Source organism: Panthera pardus, unplaced genomic scaffold (genome assembly GCF_024362965.1).
Source record: "Panthera pardus isolate Hobbes unplaced genomic scaffold, ASM2436296v1 HiC_scaffold_24, whole genome shotgun sequence".
NCBI lineage: Eukaryota > Metazoa > Chordata > Mammalia > Carnivora > Felidae > Panthera > Panthera pardus.
The window spans coordinates 38,154,437-38,175,831 of record NW_026526810.1 but is presented as its reverse complement, the minus strand read 5'-3'; the positions used below and the strand labels follow the sequence as shown (position 1 = coordinate 38,175,831).

At 44.5% G+C, this 21,395-nt stretch overlaps 1 protein-coding gene across 1 annotated transcript in view; it reads right to left on the bottom strand.

The window, feature by feature from the left end:
• The window catches only part of MYO1E (myosin IE), a 213,332-nt gene that overhangs the window by 37,716 nt on the left and 154,221 nt on the right, over window positions 1–21,395 (bottom strand). Inside the window, exons 18-22 of the mRNA XM_019441941.2 lie at window positions 18,277–18,375; window positions 8,978–9,122; window positions 5,013–5,127; window positions 4,637–4,806; window positions 4,408–4,553 (exon numbers count right to left, since the gene is read on the bottom strand). Of these exons, the coding sequence (XP_019297486.1) occupies window positions 4,408–4,553; window positions 4,637–4,806; window positions 5,013–5,127; window positions 8,978–9,122; window positions 18,277–18,375 (675 nt within the window). The remainder of the gene's footprint in view (window positions 1–4,407; window positions 4,554–4,636; window positions 4,807–5,012; window positions 5,128–8,977; window positions 9,123–18,276; window positions 18,376–21,395) is intronic.

Below are 21,395 nucleotides of genomic sequence, written 5' to 3'. Positions count from 1 at the left end.
GCAATCTACATAGTCAATGCAGTACCTATCAAAATAACACCAGCATTCTTCACAGAGCTAGAACAAACAATCCTAAAATTTGTATGGAACCAGAAAAGACCTCGAATAGTCAAAGCAATCTTCAAAAAGAAAACAAAAGCAGGAGGCATCATAATCCCAGACTTCAAGCTATACTACAAAGCTGTAATCATCGAGACAGTACGGTACAAGAACAGTACGGCACAAGAACAAACACTCAGATCAATGGAACAGAATAGAGAACCCAGAAATGGACTCACAAACGTATGGCCAACCAATCTTTGACAAAGCAGGAAAGAATATCCAATGGAATAAAGACAGTCTCTTCAGCAAGTGGTGCTGGAAAACTGGACAGCGACATGCAGAAAAATGAACCTGTACCACTTTCTTACCGTACACAAAAATAAACTCAAAATGGATGAAAGACCTAAACGTAAGACAGGAAGCCATTAAAATCCTCGAGGAGAAAGCAGGCAAAAACCTCTTTGATCTTGGCTGCACCAACTTCTTACTCAACACGCCTCTGGAGGCAAGGGAAACAAAAGCAAAAATGAACTATGGGACCTCATCAAAATAAAAAGCTTCTGCACAGCGAAGGAAACAATCAGCAAAACTAAAAGGCAACCGACAGAGTGGGAGAAGATATTTGCAAACGACATATCAGATAAGGGGTTAGTATCCAAAATCTATAGAGAACTTATCAAACTCAACACCCAAAAAACAAATAATCCAGTGACAAAATGGACAAAAGACACGAACAGATATTTCTCCAAGAAGACATCCACATGGTGAACAGACGCATGAAAAAAATGCTCAACATCACTCACCATCAGGGAAATACAAATCAAAACCACAATGAGATACCAACTCACACCTGTCAGAATGGCTAACAGTAACAACTCAGGCAACAACAGATGTTGGTGAGGATGCGGAGAAAGAGGATCTCTTTTGCACTGCTGATGGGAATGCAAACTGGTGTAGCCACTCTGGAAAACAGTATGAAGGTTCCTTGAAAAATTAAAAATAGAACTACCCTACAACCCAGCAATTGCACTAGGAGGTATTTATACAAGGGATAGAGGTATGTTGTTTCAAAGGGGCACATGCACCCCAATGTCTACAGCAGCACTACTGACAACAAAGTATGGAAAGAGTCCAAATGTCCACTGACAGAGGAATGGCTAAGGAAGATGTGTTATGTATATACGATCGAGTATTACTTGACAATGACAAGTAATGAAATCTTGCCATCTGCAACTACATGGATGGAACTAGAGAGTATTATGCTAAGCGAAATTAGTCAGAGAAAAGATAATCATACAACTTCACTCATATGAGGACTTTAAGATACAAAACAGATGGAAGGAAGGGAAGGGAAAATAATATAAAAACAGGGAGGGGGACAAAACATAAAAGACTTAAATATAGAGAACAAACAGAGAGTTGCTGGGTGGGTTGTGGGAGGGGGGATAGTCTAAATGGGCAAGGGGCATTAAGGAATCTACTCCTGAATCAGTGTTGCACCATATGCTAACTAACTTAAATATAAATTAAACAATAAATAAATTAAAAAAAAATAAAAACCTTATCAGACAGAGCCCCAATTATGAGATTTGATGGTACCCATCTCATTACCTACAATGGGAAAGCAAAGAACACAGGCTCTTACACCCGAGCTATTGGGACTGGCCTATATGTTTTTCTTTAGCTTAAATTTTCTTTCCTAGTCTTTAAAATTTTTTTTAATGTTTTTTAATTTTTGAGAGAGAGAGAGACAGATGGTAAGCGGGGGAGGGTCAGAGAGAGAGGGAGACACAGAATCCAAAGAAGGCTCCAGGCTCTGAGCTGTCAGCACAGAGCACGATGAGGGGCTTGAACCCACGAACCATAAGATCATGACTTGAGCCAAAGTCAGACGCTTAACTGACTGAGCCACCCAGGCACCCCTAAAATTTTCTTTTAAGATTTTATTTTTAAGTAGCCTCTACATCCAACATGGGGCTTGAACTCATGACCCGGAGATCAAGAGTCCCATGCTCTACCAACTGAGCCTGCCAGGAGTCCCAGACAAAGCCTCTTTAGACCAAAATAACCACAATACCGAGATCACACCTAAGGAGATGAACACTAAATCCTTCATATCAAATATTTGGTCATGCTCTCGTTTCCCAAACTGTTGCATAGTTGTTTTTGCATGGTTGGTTGGTTTGCTTGGGAGCTACCAGCCCATTCTGCTTTCCCGATGGTTATAAGAGTTAGAGGTGGTCCAGAAGACCAAATTTATGGGCATGGTGATGGTCTTAACTAGAAGAAACCATGGGGCAGTCACTGCAGCCAGAGTCAAGCACTAAGCCTCACAGTGTTCAGCACACATACACACAATACAACTTTTTCCCTAAAGTGCAAGACATCTGTTAAAATCCTTCTCTATACCAGTGTTGAAATATTTTGAGAACACACACACACACACACACACACGCACGTCTGGTGGTCTGGTACCACAATCCATTTCTACCCTGGTTTTGATTCTGCACATACCATCACCCATGTGGTGGCATTCCTCACTCAGATTACTGGCCTAACCCGATAGTTGAAGGAAATGAGGGAACAGTATGAATCTTGGTGAGGGTGAGGCTCAGTGACTGCAACATGCACAGATCACAAGTTACAATGACTCAGACTCTTTTCTCTCCCCGGAGCCAGAACAACTTTTGGGCTAAGCACCTCATTTCATTACATCCTCTAACAAGGAAAGGCCATAAGGGAGCACATGTCCAGACCATGAGGAAGCAGCAGCAGAAGTTGGTTTTAGCATGAGACACTGCAGCCCCAGAGGCTGTGAGACAAGACAAGACAGAAGGAAAACATTTGAGGGGGGATATCCCACACCTTGATAAACCTCAAGGCCTAGACAAAAAGGATGGTGTCAAAGTGCCTTATATAAATGGAGACATATGATTATTTATGATCAAGCACTGCCTGAGTGGTCTGAAGGCTGAAGACACAGGCCTGGCAATAACAACAGGAAGAATAATAATCACTCTCAGAGTAACGAGCACATGTGCCCGGAACTATGATTCCCTGGCATTCAGCCACTGCCCCTGTCAAGAGAAAACAGCAGGTTTAGGCGAACCCTGCTTAGCCCAGGTGTGGCGTTTCCCCATGCAAGGAAAAAAAGAAGCTTCCTGTTGGGTTCCTTGGAAGAACAAGGGCAGCCTCAGCGCCCAGCTCGCCAGGAAGTGTGGCCGGCAGGCTGCCCAGCTCAGGCTGTGGCCCAGCTGGTGAGGTGAATGCTCAGGAAGATCTTCTGGAAACCGGACAGTGCCTGGAACTCTTGCTTGAAATCCACGGCACTGAGACCCACCTGAGGTGGGGTTTGCCAGAAAGGCTGCTGATGGACTCCTCTGCTTACAAGTTTCCCCCACATCCTGAGCTGCAATGTTTTAAACCCTTGACCTCACAGCACCACCTGGCCCTTTATCAGGAAAACTGGGAACAGAGAGAATCAGAAACCACGGTGACATAGGCAAGAATGGACACAACTTGAAATCTGTTTTGGATTATCACACTGGAGCCAGGATTTCCAGCCGGGTAGATAGGATGCCTGAGCACACAAAACCCCGGCTTTTTCCTGAGAACAGCCGTTTTGTCCTCCGTGTGGAGTAAGAATTTAGAGGTATCCCGATTCCAGGAAGACATGTTCATAGACCACCAGGACATCACGACTGTCAATGCAATGGTAGCCCGTAGCCTTGCCCCCACAGAAGCAGCGGTCTCCTCAGAAGGGCCCAGGGATGCCACTCAAGGGGGAAGCCACTGAGCTCAAAGGGGCCTTTCTCCCTCTTTTCTTAGCCTTCTGTAACTGGGAGGATTTCCTCTCATCAGAGAGAATTCTGAGCAGGGCAGGATTTAAAACAAGTCTCCTTACACGTACAAGCCCCTCTGCCAAAAGAAAGCCGGCGCCTCTGCCTGTGAACTTGGGAGTTGAAGGGGGCATTGAGCAATGACTCCAGGCTGCCTGGGCCTTTGCTGGTGAAATGGGTCAGGTCTTCGAGGTGGGGGAGGTGGGCTTCAGGATGGGACTCTGGTCCCTTGGCCCCACTTCAGTAAAAGCATTTATCCTCTGTTTTGGATACCAGGTTTTTCTCTTACATTTTGTGGGAAGAAAGCATCTGAGTTCCCCTTGACTAGTGGAGCTGACCAGAAGGCCACTTCTTGGAATCTCATTCCTGAGACCAATGAAGGTCGGGTCTTCTCAGGGAAGAAGAGGAAACTCAGTTCTCTTCACCAGGATTTTGACAAGGGGGGAGCCCGGCCAGGCCTTTCTCCCGGCTGTTTGGAATGGCGGAGAGGCAAAGATGAGGAGGACCAGGCAGCCTCGCCGCTCACCTGAGGGACACGGACAAGATTCTCTCCATCTCAATTCTCCGCTTCAGCACTTCCTTCACCAGGCCTTTGTCCGGGCCCTGTTTCACTTTCTCTCGTCCGATTAAGTATAAGCACTTTGGAGTAAGAAGCAAGTCTCGCTTTACACCCTGTAAGGAGAGGTGCTTTAAGAAGGTGGGCGGACATGTCAAAATGGCCACTTTCCCCACAATGGGCAGCGGTCAGTGTGTACCTTGAACCTTCTGTCATACTTGGTCACTGTGTCTGCAAAGTCGATCTTCTCCCTCTTGCCCACAAACTGCTGGAGTTCCGGGTGTTCGTCCATCCCGATGTAATCCCCGATGAAGTTCCTGTTAATACTGTTTCTCCTTCTCTCTTTCTTGTTCAATAGGAGGTCTGAGGCTGCAGTTCCCCAAAGGCCAGAGAAGAGGGAAGGGCCAGGGCCCCAGAAAGAGGAGGAATATCGTGTGGAAATACACAGAGAAACTCAAAATGAATGCAAGATTTTAACATGTGACATTATAGGCAAAGGAAAGCGAACTTGTAACTTTGAGCTCAAAGTTATTCTGGAGCTTTGTTAAATGCATGAAATAAAATGACTAGAATACCTTCTTCTCTCATTTGGACGTATTTCTTCCGGGCCACAAATTTCCTCCATGATTTCTGTATCACTCGAGCATATCCATCATACTTTCTCTCTCTCATTTCTTCTAGAAGAAATAGCTGTGAACGTACAGAGGGAAGATGTGAGCCAATTCATAAGACCTCAGCATCACTTTTTTTGGGGGACGCTCAGTTTAGTCAAGGACATAACATCGGGAGCAGTTTCTCTGACTCATGAACAAAAGTGAAAAAATGATTACTAGGGCATATTGTTTGTAATTACAATAATGTCTTTAAATATTTTTTTTGAGTTTATTTATTTTGAGGGGGTAGAGGGGCAGAAATATAGAGAAAGAGAGAGAGGGGGAGAGAGAGAGGGGGGGAATGAGAGAGAGGGGGAGAGAGGGGGGGGAGAGAGAGAGAGGGAGGGAGAGAGAGGGGGGGGGAGAGAGAGAGAGGGGGGGGAGAGAGAGGGGGAGGGAGAGAGAGAGGGGGAGAGAGAGAGAGAGAGAGAGAGAGAGAGAGAGAGAGAGAGAGAAAGAATCCCAAGCAGGCTCCATGCTGTTAGCCCAGAACCTGATTCAGGGCTGGAACCCACGAACCATGACCTGAGCCGAAATCAAGAGGTGGAGGCTTAACCCAGGTGGCCCTGTAATCACTATAACATCTTTATCTCTCTCTGTTTTCTTCATTTAACTGAACACATAACAGAAAACAGCTGTATCTGGTTGTTAGTCGGGCCTTGAAAATGTGTGCTCTGCCTTGCTCATAATCATAATCTCTGCGAATCAAATGGGTGGTTCCACGTTCATCCCCTAGTTTTCTGCCTTGATCCAAAGAGGATGCTAGATGAAATGAACTGGAGGAAGCCACGGTTTAGTGCTGCACGCAGCCTCTTCACAGAGTTTCCAGCTCTTGCAGGAGCAGACCTTGTGCTGCTGTGGAAGAGGGCTGCCTGATTTTCAGGTCCACGAAAGTGTAGACTTTTGGCTGCATAGATTCTCCAAGGAGTCATTGGGCCAGAGGGTTATAACCAGTGCAACTGGAGCTGGACATAAGATGTATAGTCGGGACATGACTTCACCTAGCGGAACTGGGACTGTTCTGTGTAAGGACCCAGGTCTTGAGACTCAGGCCCCTTTAACAATCCTGACTGCTGCACCCTATTCAAGGAAGCTCTGGAATAACGAAGATAATAGCAAATAGCTGTAATGTACCGGGAGCCCACTATGGGTCAGGTATCATTCTAGATTGACATTCTAGAATACATTATTTCATTCAACTCATCAGCAACCACACAGGCCACACAGGTCCATCATCTCCATTGCACACAGGAGAAAATTGGAACTAAGACTGGGTGGGAATGGAAAGTGACCCAAGGTCTTTCAGGCCTTGCCAGGCTCTTCCTCACTTTGGCATATAAGTCTGTCTCTGTAAATCTGCATGAGGTCAACTCATGAAATGGTGGGGAACTTTCTCGCTCACCTTGGCAGTGGTTTTCATGACTCTCTAGGAAACAAAAGAAAATGTACCAATGAAAACAAGTAAAGCTGATGAAAAGTCACTGCGGAAATGTTCCAGAAGTAAATAGGAGAATTTGAAGGCAGCCAGGCTCGATTTGGTGCCTCTGTTTATCTGGATCTATCCTCAGGAGCCACATCCGTCCCTTCCTGTCACTAAACTTCTGCTTCTCACAGCCCTAGCTGTGCAAAAACAACACCTCAAACTCAGAAGGGAAGGGGCCGCTTCATTCCGCAGCTGTCACTGCCACGTACAACAGGGACGGGGAGCATATTTCTGAAAACAAAAGGAATACGTGATTTAACATTTGGACAGAATGTTTAAAATCTGAGCCCTGTGGTTGCCTCTTTGAAGAATATTCGTTGGTCTTTCTTATCTTGGTGTGTTGGGTTTCTGAGTAAGCCTTGTTTTCTTTCGTTCCCAGAACTATTTTGGGAGTGTCACAGAGAATGCACTTGTGACTCAGAAAGGAGGAGGCAACCAATTCCCAACCTCCTATAGATGATATCAAACATTAGCTGGGTTTTAGGTTTTTTCCAAAAGCCATGGAGGTTAGAAATCAGGGAGCTTCAAGAAAAAAAGGAAGAGAGAGAGAGAGAGAGAGAGCTCCCCCCACCACAAACCCCCAAATCATGTACACATGTACCAAGTAAATGGAAACCAAACCCTTTGGTGTCTAATGGGGGTTCTTTAGGCAAATGGGTTATTGCGTACATTCAGCACATCTACGCTAAGAGTCAAGGCAAAATCACAAGGCAGATTCTTAAAAACCAGCTTTTGTAGAAGTATTCGCAACGTCAGGACTAGACGTGAATGGCTGAGTGATGGGGGAGGGGAGAGAGTAGTGAAGGTACGTGTGCGGTGTGCGCCTGTGTGTAAAAAGATGGGGAAAAGGAGAAGCGAGTGACGGCAATAAAGCATTCAGGAAGACAAGGAAAAGAAAACCCAAAATAAACCTTGATGTTGCAAGTAAAACCCCACAGCTCAACTAAATCAGAAAAAAAAAAAGGTACAAAAAATGTTGAAGCTGTCCTTATTATACGTGGAAATTTAGCAAGACAAAAAAGTAAAAGCGGGTACAAAGCAACAGAGGAGTTCTGCATTGTACTGATAAATCACTCCATCCCATTTTAGAAAGAACAGGAACTGCTCTGTGGGTTGCTTAATGGTGCATGACACAACATTTTCATTTTATATTTGGAAATGACATTGCTGTGAAACTACAAATAACTCAAAAGTGGAAAATGCTACCACAAACTTTTCATAAACGGGTTCTATTGATGTGTGCCACTGATTTATTTAATAACTTTTATGGCTCTTAAAGTCATTCAGTCCCAGCCATTACCATTTCTGAGTCTCCGTCTGATCCTCTGAGGCAGAACAGCAGCTGTGGGGCCCATTCTAGGGGACGGAACTCACTGCAAAACCGGGGTTTGTCTAAAGTCAAGTGTTTCCGCGGTCACCAACACTGCCGGTTCGCATGGTATTTCCCCTGGATCTGATGACTAATTTTGTCAAATTCACCAGAGACTCTTGAAATGGAGTCTTGTGATTGGCAAAGAAATCTCAAGAAATGATGATGTCCAACGCTGGTTAGTTCCAGCAGCTTCTCCATCTTAAAAAGTAATGTCTTTATTCCATAGTCCCAGAGCTACCTGGGCAGAAGAACTGAGGGGTTCTGCTGTAAGGAATCCAACATAGGAACTGGGAACTTCCTATAGACATTCATGAGGCTCACAGTGACCATCTCCCCATCAGGAATTATTAATTAATCTGTGGAGATCTAGTAAGTTTGTTAATTGTAGAACTTATTTTTGAGCTCCTTATTGGTAAAAATTTGTGTTCTATTAACCCAGAGATTTCTCCTCTTCCCTATTCAGCTCCTCAAAGTTCTTTCCAAGCTCCCTCACGGTCTTCAAGATCTAGTCCTAAGACTGCCCACCCCAGAGCTCTGTTCCACCTTCAAGGAGGAAATCTGTGTGTGTAAATGACCTGTTTGGTGTCACCCAGGTGGAGGATGTTAAGTTTACCCAAGCCTCCTTAGTCAGACAAAGAAGTCCCTTTTCGCTGAGACTCTACTGGATACTAGAAGTAACTGGTGGGCACCTGCTGTGAGCCACTGTCTGTACAAGGCTCTGAGTACACAAACATACCAAAGGGGCAAGAGTCCCTGACCTTGAGGAGATGGCCATCTAGCATGGGAGAGAGACAGTAAGAAAAGGAACAAGATGACTACATCTTTTTATACATGCTGAGCTCTCTGAAGGCTCTGCAGAGCAAGGGTATGGGGAATGACCTACACTTACATTGGGAGCAGGGGAGAGGACACCGAAGGCATAAACCAAAGAGTGAGAAAATGAAGGCAGCACGTGTGAGAAGGGGCAGCAGAAGCGCTGCGCGAAGGGGTGGGGGGCACTGAGGACATGACGGAGGGCAGCGGCATACTCACAGACTCGGGGGCTTTGATGAACACTTTGCTCCTCCCGAGCTGGAACTGGTCACTGTCCATGTTGACGGACTGCAACAAGTGGAGGACACCTTGTTTTTCGTCCCCTCTCCACGAGGGCCAGGTGGCTTTGGTCAGAATGGCATACCTGTGAGGACAATTGGGGACAGAAGGCTCAGCCTCAAAGTGGACTGCCCACCAAAGACACCCACTGCTGTGTTTCTTGGTGATCCATTCACCTCTGCTCTCGGCTTAGGGATGGATCTCAACAGCTGAAAAATCCGCTGGGTCTGTTATTCCCATTCTGGAGCATCCATCCTACCCACTCCCTATCTATTTCCATGTTAACACCCTGGGGAAAAATCTGCTTTTCCTTTCTACTACTGTCTAAAAATAGCACTGCTGAAGGTCGCCAGTGACAATCTTCGGACAAAATCAAACATTCTTTTCTCGATGGTGATCTCCCCTGATTTCTTTGGTGTGCTTAATGGTTAATGCAAAGAGTTTTATAAAGCCCCCTGTAAGCAGCAGTTATTACTAAGTATCAACATTCATCTAGAGTCAAGAGGCCCTGGAGTTTGGTCCTTGGCTATTCTCTCTACTTTCTCTTCTGCTCACTATGTCCCTGGGAGGATGGCTTCTTCATGCACACGAAACTCTTTCCCTCCACAGAGCCTTGCCCATGCTGTTCCCTTTACCGGATGTCCCGATTTGGGAACGCCTCACGTGGCTGGCTTCCGTGGCGCTGTCCCTCAATGACACTTGCAGAGGGGCCTTTATAGACTACCCAAGCCAGAATAGCACCATTTCTCTCATAGAAAATAGTATTTTCCCTTTCGAGTATATATCATAATTGGTAATTATCTTAATGTTTGTACTTATTTTATTTCTGCCCCCTCTGTGAGGACAAGAGCTCCATGAGGGGAAGCCACACCCGAGCAGGTGACAGTGCACATCCAGCAGCTCACACAAAGCCTGGGGCTGGGCAGCAACAAGGAACAGTAAGTGGCTAACATCTACGGGGTGCTCTCCCTGCATCAAGTGCCGTTCTTGGGGCATTAGGTGCATGGTCTCATTTTATTCTTCCAGCCACCTGATCAGGTTGGTCTTTCCGTTTTACAGAGGAGGAAACAGAGGCAAACAGAGACTCACCTAAGGCAACTTAGCTAGTAACTCTCAGAGCTGAGATTTGAACCCCCATCTGTTTCTTTAATCACAATACTACATATAAGCCATGGATTGGCTTATGTGTAAATTTCTTTTTTAAAGGTCATACAGTCTACTACACGTTTATGTTACAAACATTGTAATTCTGTAAGAGGCTAACATAACAGAGACAGAAGCACACTACATGATGTCAAATACAGAAAGTCTCAAAGACTTAACATGGAAGGAAGGGAGGGAGGGAAGGAGGAGAAATCAGCGAGGAGTGCAGGAGAGAAGTTGGAGCGCATGGCCTATGCGAAGGCACATCTAGACACAGCAGTGAAGGGGCTCCAGGTCTCTAGAAAAGCCAGGTCCTCCTTTGCTCCCAGAAGCTACTACCAGGATTAGACAGACTTATGGCATCTAAGGGAGAAGGGAATCTTAACAAGAAGAGCGGCCATGCTTTCAGGATCCAGAGCTTGCTAAGAAGACAAAAGCCGGTATTACCCTTAGGGTCAGCTGGTTGGGACTAAGATGATTCTAGGGAGCCTCTCTCCTCCTCCCAAATATCCATATTTTGCTTGATAATGTCTTAAATGTCTTGGAGAAGCCAATTCTTCTATTCCCTAGTTAGAGATAAAAAGCTTAAAAATGAGGGGCACCTGGGTGGCTCAGGCAGTGGAGCATCCAACTTTGGCTCAATTTCATGAGTTCGAGCCCCGTGTGGGGCTCTGCTCTGTCAGCACGGAACCTGCTTTGGATCCTCTGTCCTCCTCTCTCTCAAAAATAAATAAACATTAAAAAAACATTTTTTTAATGTTTAGAAAAAGCTTAAAAGCGAAAATACCTAGTTGAAGCCACACATCTGCCTGAATTTATTTCATATGTGGCATAATAAAATCAAACAAATGAAGCCACATATAAATGACTGACAGCAGAACCTTTCTAGATGCCACTGGGGGGCTTGGTGAACAAGTAGCAATGTGCTGGCAATCTAAATGGATGAGGGAGAAAAATTCATGCCGGCTATGGGTGATAAAGAAAAAACTAGGACTCTGACGTGACAAGTCTTCAAGAGTTCAGGCCTGGTTTAATCTAATCAAAATTTGAAAGGAAACAGTCTGTATTGTGCAAACACAAACAGGTAGCTCTTCACACACACACACCCCCACCCCCATTAAAATAATGCTACATTTCTCATTTGATTTTTTTATAGTAAGCAATTTTTTTTTCCAGAGACTTTCTCTCCCTTTTCCTGACAAGGCTTCTAACAGTTTGAGTCTGGGCAAGACATGGGGTTTGAGTGGCATCTCCGGGCCCTCTGATCATGGACCATGGCAGTGGGCCCCTAGCTTTCCTGAAGGCTGATGTGCCCTCCTCACTTCCTTTTGTCTTCATTGGAGACACCAGGGCATAATTCTAAATTTTTTTTTTATGTTTATTTATTTTTGATAGACAAAACACAAGGGGGGTGAGAGGGGCAGAGAGAGAGGGAGACACAGAATCCGAAGCAGGCTCCAGGATCTGAGCCATCAGCACAGATCCTAACGTGAGGCTTGAATCCACAGACCATGAGATCATGACCTAAGCTGATGTCTGTCGACCAGGGCCTAATTCTAGTATAAGGCTCTCCCACCCCCAGGTCACTGTCTTCCTCCATGATATGTTGCTGGGAATAGGGTGCACAGGGCAATGCCTAACTGGTGCCTGTGAGAATTTTGGAGACGCGAGGATCATGGCTTACATTCCTTTCATCACATATTTTTAGTTTAAGACCCAACTATGCCAGTATTTCATCTCAAGCCTGTGCACTGGTTGTTCTCTTCACCTCTGACTGGTGGGCTCCTTGTTATCTCTCAGATGACCAACTGATGTTTCCTCCTCAAAGGAGATGCAGCCCAGACCCCACTGACCTCTAGCTGCTGGCACTGGAGTTGAGGATGTTCCTGACATCCAAGGACACAAAGGTCTTGGTAGCTAGTAAGTAGGACACTCTCGCCACCTCATGTATTCCTGAGCCTTCTATTCTTTCTTCTCTTTTGCCCAGGATATGGACTGACTTTCCTCACAAGTGTCCCTTTTCCACCCCTACATTCTGAGAGTCTAGGTCAAGGTCAAGGGAAGTATGCTAGTGAGGAAGTGTAAATGGTGCCACAAAATAAACTTTAGGGGGCGCCTGGCTGGCTCAGCAGGTGGAGCGTGTGACTATTGATCTCAGGGTTTTGAGTTTGAGCCCCACGTTGGATGTAGAGATTATAAATAAACTTAAAAAAAGATAAATTTTAGAAAGCTCTTCTATTCCTATCAGATTTTTCTTCCTAAGAATCAGGATCCACATTTGGTCTTATTCCTCCAGCCACAGTAAGGGGCACATGCTGCTTAGCTCTAAAAGTTGTTTTCTAAGAGCTTTTTTAACACTTTCTAAAGATATAACAGTTTTATCGGGAGTGGTGAGTAGGGTATTCCTTCTGAAGGCAGTGCAGGATTTAGTTCAAGAGCACACGAACCACCGGTGAGGCTACTAAGGCATCTTCTGGTTTTTAGTCTCTAATTCTCTGTCAAGAGGGATGGTTTTGATAAATACAAAGCATTTTTCCGAGAGGAAATGAATACACACAAAGTCCCATTTCCCACTTGCTAAGCCTATTTTCTAAGCTCTAGGTTGTGTCTGAACCACTCTCTGTTTAGACCTGTGGGCTTCCTTCCCGGGGAGGGCTGTAGGAGGTGTGCACACAGGCATCATGCTGTGCATTAATACATCCTTTTCCTTCAGGTTGTTACTTACTCACTTGGTGGGCTTTCTGTGGATATGTAGAAAGCAGCTTTGTAAACCACGAGGTTACAAACTCCTCTCAGCCATGAGGAGAATAAAGGTCTGGGGTGCCTTGGTGGCTCAGTCGGTTAAGCATCTGACTTTGGCTCACGTCATGATCTCGTGGTTCATAGGTTTGAGCCCTGCATCAGGGTCTATGCTGACAGCTCAGAGCCTGGAGCCTGCTTCAGATTCTGTGTCTCCCAATCCCTCTCTCTCTCTCTCCTTCTCTCTCTCTCTCTCTTTCTCTCTCTCTCTCAGAAATAAGCATCAAAAAATAATTTTTGGGGCGCCTGGGTGGCTTGGTCGGTTAAGCGTCCGACTTCGGCTCAGGTCATGATCTCACGGTCCGTGAGTTCGAGCCCTGCGTCGGGCTCTGTGCTGACCGCTCAGAGCCTGGAGCCTGTTTCAGATACTGTGTCTCCCTCTCTCTCTGCCCCTCCCCTGTTCATGCTCTGTCTCTCTCTGTCTCAAAAATAAATAAACGTTAAAAAAATTTTTGAAAAAAATAATTTTTTTTTTAAAAGAAGAAGAAAGGTCTGACATGGTTGAATTACTCACGGAGGATCACAGGACAAGACAGACAGTGGCAGACTGTGGACATATTCTGCATGAACAGGACCTCAGACACACACCTGATGGAAAACAGCACTGTCTCTGGAAAAATATTCCCTGCCAAGGACATAGATGGCCTTCTAGCCCTTTTTGAGTATTTTTTTCTTGAAAAACAAATTTCCTTCCAAACTTTATTTTTATTCCTCCCCCAGCATTCTCAAATCAAAAGACACAGGACATCAAAAGAGCCTGCTTTGTGTAAGACAGGGCTGCCCATTTGTCTCTTCTGAAAGGAAAAGACTCTGCAGGAGAGCTAGAGGAGAGGCCTCCAAGGATAGAATCCCTTCAGGGAAAGTCACTCAACGGAAAGGGCGTAACAGAGATTCACTAAATGTTCACTCTGTGTCAGGCACAGAAGAAAGGACCAGGCACGGGGTCAAGAAGCTAGCATGGCACTTGACAGAGGTCCAGATATTGTTACCAACAAGGTTATTTCACGGCTCATTGAAGGAGCTGCTGGAAACATGTAACACAGCCTGTTCAGGGTGGCTTAGACGTTCCTGTCAGGGGGCACGGACTCCTGCCCTCCCCAGTGTGGGTGCTCACAGCATTGCTTATGGAAGTTAAATTTGATGGCTTGTCTGTTTTTAATGTTTACTTATTTTTGAGAGAGAGAGCAGGGGAGGGGCAGAGAGAGAGGGAGACACAGAATCTGAAGCAGGTTCTAGGCTCTGAGCTGTCAGCACAGGGCCCGACCTGGGGCTTGAACTCATGAACTGTGAGATCATGAACTGAGCTGAAGTCAGACACTTAATGGACTGAGCCACCCAGGCGCCCCTGTCTGGTTTTTTCATTATTTTTAAAAAAATTTTTTAAAGCTTTGCTTATTTTTGAGAGAGAGACAGACAGAAACAGAGTGTGAACAGGGAAGGGGGAGAGTGAGAAGGAGACCCACAATCCAAAGCAAGCTCCAGACTCCGAGCTGTCAGTACAGAGCCCGATGTGGGTCCTGAACTCACAGCCTGAGAGATCATGATCTGAGCCGAAGTCAGACGCTTAACCGACTGAGCCACCTAGGCACCTCTGTTTTTTTTTATTATTGTTATTATTTTTAATGTTTACTTATTTTTTTTGAGAGAGACAGAGCACAAGCAGGGGAGAGGCAGAGAGACAGAGAGATACACAGTACCCAAAGCAGGCTTTAGGCTCTGAGCTGTCAGCACAGAGCCCAACACAGGGCTGGAACCCATGACCTGAGCTGAAGTCGGATGCCTAACTGACTGAGCTATGCAGACACCCCTGTTTTTTTAAATAATATGGAAGGAAGGAGGTCTTTAAGAATTGGTTTCTTAAAAACAAAAACAAAAAACACCAGTAACAACAAAACCCCACAAAAAACCATGGTTAACTTTTTAAAAATAGCCGATTAGTTTTCAATAGTGATATCAATTGGGGAGAATTTACAGGTATCAAATCAAGGGTTTTTAAATACAGGAAAAAATATTGAAGGAGGATAAAATTATGAATGTTTTGGCATTGTTGAGGGCAAGTCTCTCTGAATTAGGGAAAGATGGAGGAAATACTTTTCATTCACTATTTTCTGTATTTAATTTCTTTCTCATTAAGAAAAAGGACATTTTCAAAGATATACAGTTTGGCAAAAAAAATTTAATGATTAGTTAAGCCATGGTTCTCATCTGACTTTGCACCTCCCTGGGGACATTAACAATGTCTGGGTACACTTTTGGTTGTCACAACTTGGGGGAATAGAGGGTAGTGGGTGGAGGCCAAGGAATTGCTAAGCATCCCACAACGAAGACTCATCCAGCCCAAAATGTCAATAGCTGAGGTTGAGAAACCCCACTCTAGCTAGTGCTATTGATTTGTTTAAAGGAGAGACAAGTCGTTCATAATTAATATCTCAGCTGTTCGTCAGCACAAGTTGCTGCTCTAATCATGCAAGAACTTGACAGATGTATCTTCTCCACTTCCTGAATACTTCTTTTCATACAGTTCTGCTTTCGCTATAGGTGTAGTGGCCCCTTTAACCAATTCAGAGAGCAGCAAGGGTGAAGTTTACTCCTAGTCCAGTCTGCCTTCAAAGTTATCAGGAATCTCAACTGTGTGGAGACAGAGTCAATGGGACTTTATTACATGGGATGATCCACCCTTTTGTTAAGCCTCTCTTGACCTTCCCCATCAGTGACCTTTCACAGATGAGGACCCATGCTGGTGACCAGTAGGCTAGCCATTCCAATCTCAGGACACGAGAAACAAGAACAGTCCCATGGAAAACACTCCTTTATTACAAGTACTGTGTTTCCAAGACCGTAATGAAGCTCTTACTCAGCCTGCTCCTTCTTTGCTACAGAAAATTTGAATTAAAAAAAAAAATTCTTAAATCCTTTTCCTGTATCTATACCAGGAAGACATAGTTATTTTCTGATTAAAAACTAAATATGGCTTCCTTCTTTCTTTCTTTCATTTTTTAAAAATTTTATTATGTTTCTTTATTTTTGGGAGGCAGAGAGAGACAGAGCATGAGCAGTAGAGGGGCAGAGAGAGAGACAGGGAGACACAGAATCTGAAGCAGGCTCCAGGCTCTGAGCTGTCAGCACAGAGCCTGATGCGGGGCTTGAACCCATGAACCGTGAGATCATGACCTGAGCCAAAGTCGGATGATTAACGGCCTGAGCCACCCAGGTGCCCCTCCACAAAACCATTTTTAAAAAAATTTTTTAACATTTACTTATTATTGAGAGACAGAGACAGAGCATGAACATGGGAGGGGCAGAGAGAGGGGGAGACACAGAATGTGAAGCAGCCTCCAGGCTCTGAACAGTCAGCACAGAGCCCGACGCGGGGCTCGAACTCACAAACCATGAGATCATGACCTGAGCGAAAGTCTGATGCTTTACGGACTGAGCCACCCAGGCGCCCCGAGGCTTCCTTCTTTCTTCAAGGAAAGTAAATAGATGTAGAAAATACAGCAGGGCCCCATTAATGTAGAATCGTTAGAGAAGTTACAATCATGTAATATTTTAAAGACACTAAATTCTACCTTTTTCAAAAACAAAGAACACAAAATAAGAGCAATTTAAGTACAGGTCCTGCCAAATACACTTTATTGGAAATGTGAAAATCAGTTTTTTATACATGGGCTATACAAAAATTTTGAGGTTAAGTACTTCAAGCTTATTTTGTTTCTGTTAAACGTTTATTTTGAGAGAGAGAGAGAGAGAACGAATGAGCAGGGGAGGCACAGAGAGAGACAGAGAGAGAGAATCCCAAGCAGGCTCTGAGCTATCAGTACAGAGCCCAGTATGGGGCTGGATCCCATGCCCCGGGGATCATGACCTGAGCCAAAATCAAGCGTTGGACATTCAACTGACTGAGCCACCCAGGCGCCCCTTTAGGCTTATTTTCTTAAATAGGTTAAATGTTTTCCTGAAATCATCTTCACACTATTAATCTGGTCAGTCAAGTTAAACCTCAGCCCTTCCGTGTCAAAATTATCATGAATTCTTGCACTTCTGTGTTACACTCAACAGACCAAATACTTGTGGCTGCTGACTTATTCTACAATAAACAATGGTAAAAAGAATTCTGTTACAACTTAATAAAAAAGGACAAATAGCTTAGTTTAAAAAAGGGCAAAGGAGCTCAACAGACATTTATCTAGTGACCAAAAAGCACAAGAAATATGCTTAACGTCATTTCCCATTAGGGAAATGAAAATCAAAACCACAAGATGCCACTTCAAACTCCCTAGGATGGCTATAATCAAAGTCAGATACTAACAAATGCTGGCAGGGATACAGATGGAGTGGAATCCTTAAACACTGCTGGTGGGGATGTAAAATGGTACAGCCACTTTGGAAACCAATCTCACAATTCATCAAAAAAGTTACAAAGTTGCCATGGAACCCAGTAATTCAACATTTTTTTTTAATGTTTATTTATTTTTGAGAGAGAGAGGCACAGTGTGAGTGGGGGAGGGACAGAGAGGGAGGGAGACACAGAATCCAAAGCAGGCTCCAGGCTCTGAGCTGTCAGCATGGAGCCTGAGACGGGGCTTGAACTCACGAACCTCAAGATCGTGACCTGAGCCGAAGTCGGATGCCCAACTAACTGAGGCACCCAGGCATGCCCCCGCACCCGACCAGTAATTCTATTTTTAGGTAAGCATGCAAGAGAAATAAAACCATACGTCTATGCAAAAATGTGTACACGAACATTAACAGTAGCATTATTTGTCATTCACAATAGCCAAAAAGTGAAGACAACTGATGCCTATTAGCTGACGGATGAACAGGTTAAATGTAATACACTGCGATATTGGTGCAAGGGAATATTACTGGGTGGTGGTTCGGAGAGAAGTGCCGATACTCACTGCAGCATGGATGACCCATACAAACGTTATGCTAACTGAAAGAAGCCAGACATAAAGGACACATGTTGTGTGATTCTACATCTACACAATGCCCAGAATAGGCCATATTTTGGAAGTCTTTTTATCTGAAAGAAGTGTGGGCCCAGGGCAGGAGGTGAGGGGAGAACTGGGGGGGTGGTGGCTAGGGAACTCGGGTTACTTTTTGGGATGATGAAAGTGTTCTCAAATGAATTGCAGTGATGGATTCACAACTCTAGAAAACCATTAAAAGCCACTGAATTGTATATTTTAAATGAGTAAATTATACGTTAAGTGAATTATATCTCAATAAACCTGTTTAAAGCAAAAAATAAAAATAAAAAAATAAAAAAAAAATTCCAGTCACCAGTTTCTTACCTCTGTAGGAATTTTTGGAAGATGCGCCGATAGGCATAACCAGCTCTTCTCACTCGGATGTTTTCTTTCAGACCCAGGTATTCTACTTGATGCTTCACTCTGTAAAGAAGAAAAAGGAGTTGAGACATTACTGGATAATTCTTTCACCTCACTCTCCTAGCCACTATCCCCTCAAACCCCCAATCACAAGCAATAGGGAAACACTGAAAGATTAGAATTTAAGAGCTGCTTTTAATGAAAACAGACCAGATGGGATGCTGCCCAATTCATGAATAATTGAATAAAGTCAATTTGATCTCCACATTTACTCAGTTGAATTTTGTTACAAAAAAAAAAAAAAAAAAAAAGACTGTAATTTACAGGGTTCAGAGTCTGAGCTGATCATCAGGTTATGTAATATTAACTTAAAAAATACTTTAGGGGCACCTGATTGGCTCAGTTGGTTCAGCCCCTGACTCACCATTTCAGCTCAGGTCATGAGCTGGCAGTGGTGAGATCAAGCTCCACGTCAGGCTCTGTGCTGCTTGGAGCCAGCTTGGGATTCTCTCGTTCCCTCTCTCTCTCTGCCCCTCTCCCACATATGTGTGGTCTCTCTCTCTCTCTCTCTCTCAAAATAAACTTAAAAAAATATTTTATTGTCAAATACAGCAATTACAGAAGATTTTATGAATCTATTTCAAAAAAAATAGTATAACAAAAAGCCGATGCCTATCATTGAAATTATAAACAAAAGTAGCAGTTTTTCAAAAGACTAAAGGAAAGAACTTTTTTTTTTTAAAGGTGAGGTTCTTATTTATTTATTTATTTGTTTCTCCCCTTTTTTTGAGGGGGAGGGAGGGTCGGAGAGGGAGAGAGGAAAAAGTCAAGCAGGCTCCATACTCAGCATAGAGCCCAACACGGGGTTTGATCTCCCAACCACAGGATCATGACCTCAGCCACAATCAAGAGTCGGACACTCAACCACCTGAGCCACCCAGGTGCCTCTCAAGGATACAACTTTTAACTTTGTAATTAAATGATGGTAGAGCTATTTTTGTTTTCAACCTTAATTTAATAGTAACTCTACACCTAGTGAGATTATACTTCTAAAGCTTTTCAGATACAGGGTAAGAAAGGGTATGCAAAATGATGAATTTGAAATGCCCAAATTAAAAACGTTCTAATAATAACAATTGAAATTACAGTTTTAGTTGGCTTTTATGACAGTAAATAACTGTCAGCATGTTTTGGACAATGGATGCAGGCACTACTAGATTAATGTTCCCACATGGGATTTTCTTATCAGAGAAAACGCCCCATACCCCACACCTTGGGGATTCTAATTTAGTAGCCTGGGAGGTCTGGGGTGGTACACAGACCTGTCAACTGTGAAAACTCTCCCGTTCCTGAGAAGCACGGTGTCCCGGAAGCCGAGTGGCAGATCCTGGACACTAGCTTCTGATCGCCCCTTGCGGAGGTAAACGGGGCCTTCGATGCAGATGTTATGTGGGCTGGTTGAATACAGACACTCGGAAACATGATATTTGAGGGAAACAAGGAATAAAAAGGACACGTCCTCTCTCTGTTGAGGACATGGTGTCAGCATTGTGGTGTGGCAGGGAGGCAGCTCCCGTTCTCCCCACTGAGCACATTTGGGGTCATCTGCACTAATGATGGCTCCTGCTCCCGGAGAACAGCCCCTGGTGAACTGCTGCCCTGGGAAGACAATTAGCAGCAGCCTCCCTATCACTTCATGTAGGTGCCCGACAGCTGTCTCTCCAGCAGGGCTCTCACGAAAGCCACATTTCCAACCAGGATGCACGCTTGCGGATACTGTCATGTGTCAGTCTGCACGGTACACTGCAAGGTGCTAGCGAACAGGAAAAGGCCATTGCCATGGTTCCTGCAGAAGACCTTGCAGGCAGCACAGTGGTTCACAGCCGGCTTCCGGAGCTGGGTTCCCGGTATGCCCCTGGCTCTGCCACTACCTCACCTCTCTATGCCTCACTCTCCACTCCTATTAAGTGAGGATGCTGATGTGAGTTCTTTCTTCCTAGTTGGGTATATTCCACGTACAGCACTAGCTGGCTCCTGGCATGCGTGACATAAAGCTGCTATTATTCTAATATACACACAGGTGAAATAAGTAAACCAGGACAGCAGGCTAGACAAAGAGGTGGATTTTTCATAGTGAGGAGAGTCTCAGAAGGTGACGTGTCCCTGGGTCTGGAAGGATGAGTTGAACTCACCAGGTGCAGAGGAGGGAAAGGCAGGGGGCACAGTGGAAGCGAAGGCACAATGATGGGAAAGTCTGTGGCATGGGTGGGTGAGGAGCAGGTGGAAAACTAAGCTGGAGGTGGGGATAGTCTTGACTGCCCTGCGAGGGATGTATGAGAAAAGCCTCAAGTCCCAGTGTTCCTACTTGAACCAGAATCCAGAAATGTCAAGTCCTTCAAGATAATTACTTTTTTTTTTAATTTTTTTTAATGTTTATTTTTGAGAGACACAAAGAGTCAGAGCCCAAATGGTGGAGGGGCAGAAAGAGAGGGAGACACAGAATCTGAAACAGACTCCAGGCTCTGAGCTGTCAGCACAGAGCCCGATGCAGAGGCTCAAACCCACCAACCATGAGATCATGACCTGAGCCAAAGTCAAACGCTTAACCAAATGACCCACGCTGGCACCCCAAGATTAATACTTTTTAAAACAACCTTTATAGGGGCACCTGGGTGGCTCAGTGGGTTAAGAGTCCAACTCTTGGTTTCAGAGCAGGTCATCATCTCACAGATCGTGGGTTCGAGCCTCATGTCAGCTCTATGCTGCCAGCATGGAGCCTGCTTGGGATTCTCTCTCTCTCTCTCTCTCTCTCTCTCTCTCTCTCTCTGTGCCCCTCCTGCCCCCAAATAAATAAAGTTAAAAAAAAATTAAACAACCTTTATAGAAAGAAGTAATATTCAATACCCACATTTGATTTGTGACACCTATCTGGTTAACTAAGGGAGTAGAAATAATGAATGTTCTTTTCTCATATCCTCCGAATCCAAAACTCACCATTAGCCTTTTCTCTATTAAGAACAATACACATGAGGGTGTCAGTTAGAGGTACGTGCTCATTTTAACTGTTTTTCATAGATGTTGGC